The sequence below is a fragment of the Trypanosoma equiperdum genome (genome assembly GCF_001457755.1).
Source record: "Trypanosoma equiperdum strain OVI genome assembly, contig: ctg_56, whole genome shotgun sequence".
NCBI lineage: Eukaryota > Euglenozoa > Kinetoplastea > Trypanosomatida > Trypanosomatidae > Trypanosoma > Trypanosoma equiperdum.
The window spans coordinates 138,817-141,520 of record NW_027124498.1 but is presented as its reverse complement, the minus strand read 5'-3'; the positions used below and the strand labels follow the sequence as shown (position 1 = coordinate 141,520).

The following is a 2,704-nucleotide window of genomic DNA, read 5'->3' as shown; positions in this document are numbered from 1 at the left end:
ATGTTCATATTACCAAGTGCTCCCTGTGGTGGGCATCACCTCAGCGGTTTTATTTATTTATTTTTCTTTCAAAAAACAAAAAAAAAACAAGAACAAAGGCAATGAGCCCCTGCTACACTTCTCATAGGTACTCATCAAACATAATCACGGAGTTCCTCGCACATTCCGCCTGCCCGGCCGTCGGAGGTTCACTCACTCGACCTCAAGTCCAAACGCAACAGGACCAAACCGCAAGGGATTCTCCACTGAGCGGAAGACGTAAATCCTCCTGCACGCCGCCAACGTAATTTTTCTTTTTTTTCTCCTCATTGAATTTTATAGCTTTCGCATTCACCCACCCCATGCCCGTTTAACATGCCATCCGGTTCATCCCTGTGCGGTTTCCATCATTGCCGTTGAAAATTAAATTCCCGCGGTCTCTTCCTTCCCGTTCTTGAAGTAAACGTGGGAAAGATCCACCAACAAGTAAATCTCAGTGGGAGGAGACTATACAAAATCTCGCCTCTTCAGCATCCTTCTACGGAGGCGCCTGGTCGACGCTTAGTGGATTCATTTAATCCATGTGCATCAGACAAAAAACGAACGATTTGAGTTCCCTCGCTATTTTACCGGTTGCACATGAAAACGGTTCGTACAAATCCGCACCGCATCGACAATACCAAATGTAATGAAGAGGTCTGAAACATCACACGCACCTCTCGCTCCCTCACACCGATGTGGAGAGTTCCAAATGTTTCACCCCGAGGGCGTGAATGTTGAATTCCCCACGATCGGAGAAGCGTCTTTGCACGCCCATGACACATGTGGAGTGAACCACAACCACGCAAAACATAGCCTCCACGCCACCCCCACAACTTTTAACCCTACCGGAAGGGATAACAACAAAACGGTTGGCGGGAAATGTAGTTTGCAATGCAGCCTGCAAGTAAGCCTTCTTGCTGTCTACATTTGTGTTGTTCTTCACGCTAAACGAAAACCCAACTTTGTGGAGTTGCTGATCCGATGCCGAGGATGCGGGGAAATGTTCAATCCGAAGCTTCTCTAACCCGAGACGCATCTCGGGAAGGATGGGGCAGCATGTTAACTCGCAAGGTATCAGACGAAAACAGTGACGCAGCGCGGGGCGTTGGTTCTCCTCAACATCCTCAAAAATACGTTCAACAACGGTACGTACCAGTGGGTTGTGCACAACTGAGTGCGCTACGAGGGCCTCAGCTCCAGAAGTAACATTGGGGCCGTCTTCGTTATGTGGCTCAATCACAACCGGATTCGCCCTGCAATGATTATCACCGTTTCCCTCCGCCTCCGCACATGAAACAATCCCAGCCCGCTGTAGAGGAAAAGGTATGCTCACCATCAGGTGACCTTTGCAGCACGTCTCGAGTGGGGCCAACCAGCGGCAATTTCTCTGCTCTGATTTGTTTCCTGTGAAACTTCCTGTTCGCGATCGTTTCCGAGGGGGCCGTTCCCCATCGTCGTCACTATTTCTCTCCTTATCTTCGATGGCGGGCCCTGGTATGTAAGCGGCGAGCTCCGCCGTGAGAAGACTCGAGGTGGAGGGGCTTGGTTTCTCCAAAACATTTGTTTCAGTTGTTGAACCCACTTGTTTTTTCTCATCGCTGCTACCATCATGTTCCCTTTCCAAATCCGCTATGAGTGGCTGCAAATAGAGCTGCAGTTCCCGCAACGCCTTCGACTCCTGCCGGGGGTTCACAGTCCATAAAAGTCCTGAAATGCGACCGTGTGGTACCAGAATGCGGCCAAGACGGCCCTTGTGGTGACGTTGTTTCCCCGCGTCTTGCCGACCCGTCCGCGGTGTCGCCATCTCACCTTATTTGATCAAGCGTTTGCCTTGGAATCAAAAAGAATTTTGAAAATTTTGTGAAATAGCCGCAAAAAAAAAAAATAAATAAATCATATTTACAGCGAAGAGGCGAAGCGGGTGATGAAGAGAGGAATTACTAATACAAATGAGTGATAAGGCAAAAATATACGGGACACCGCCATTTTTGTTAGACACATTCGTGATCAACACTTCTAATTTGTGATTTTCAAGGACGGACAATCCCCTGCCTATGCACACATATATCAGCACTTTCCCCCGCGCTACTTCATCCAATAGCGTGCCGTTCGTATACGCGCCACATATTCCTCACCTAATGTGTGGGTTCCCGTGCCAAAGCAAACACCATAACTTGCGCCTATCGTCATATTCTTCGTTATTTTCATATCGAGAACATAAACCCAACCTCAAAAAAAAATTTGCGTTACATATTGGACATTGGTTATCCTCACTTTCCCGCGAGATGCAAGCGGAATGCTACAACTTTAAGTGAATTTTGGAAGCAGGTTTTTGTGCCGAAAAGGAGAGCTTGTGGTACACACCCGCTGTTTAATATTTAACGAAACAATAACAGTAACAACTAAATGTCGACAACACCTTCAGAGCATGTGGCAGGAGGTTGATTGTTACTAAGGCGTGTTAACGGTTAACCGTTGTGGGTTTGCATACAATTATATGCCCATACGTCCTCACTTGATCCTATAGTGATGCTCATGTAAAACTTCCTTCATGGTAGGATAAACTTTTAGATATGATGAAGATACGCAAACTACAGCCAGTAAATATATCAACTTGCCACCTCCGGAGGTGGTTGGTAATTTTCTTCCCCCCCCCCCCGCTAGCGCCATGAGGGAAGGTGTA

At 47.5% G+C, this 2,704-nt stretch overlaps 1 protein-coding gene across 1 annotated transcript; it reads right to left on the bottom strand.

Moving 5' to 3' along the window:
- Positions 1-706: 706 nt before the first annotated feature.
- Positions 707-1,825, bottom strand: TEOVI_000259800 (uncharacterized protein; the record flags this gene model as incomplete). Its single annotated transcript, XM_067225651.1, has 1 exon — positions 707-1,825. One exon carries the CDS (start codon positions 1,823-1,825, stop codon positions 707-709), a length of 1,119 nt encoding a protein of 372 aa, XP_067081752.1.
- Between the last annotated feature and the right edge of the window lie 879 nt (positions 1,826-2,704).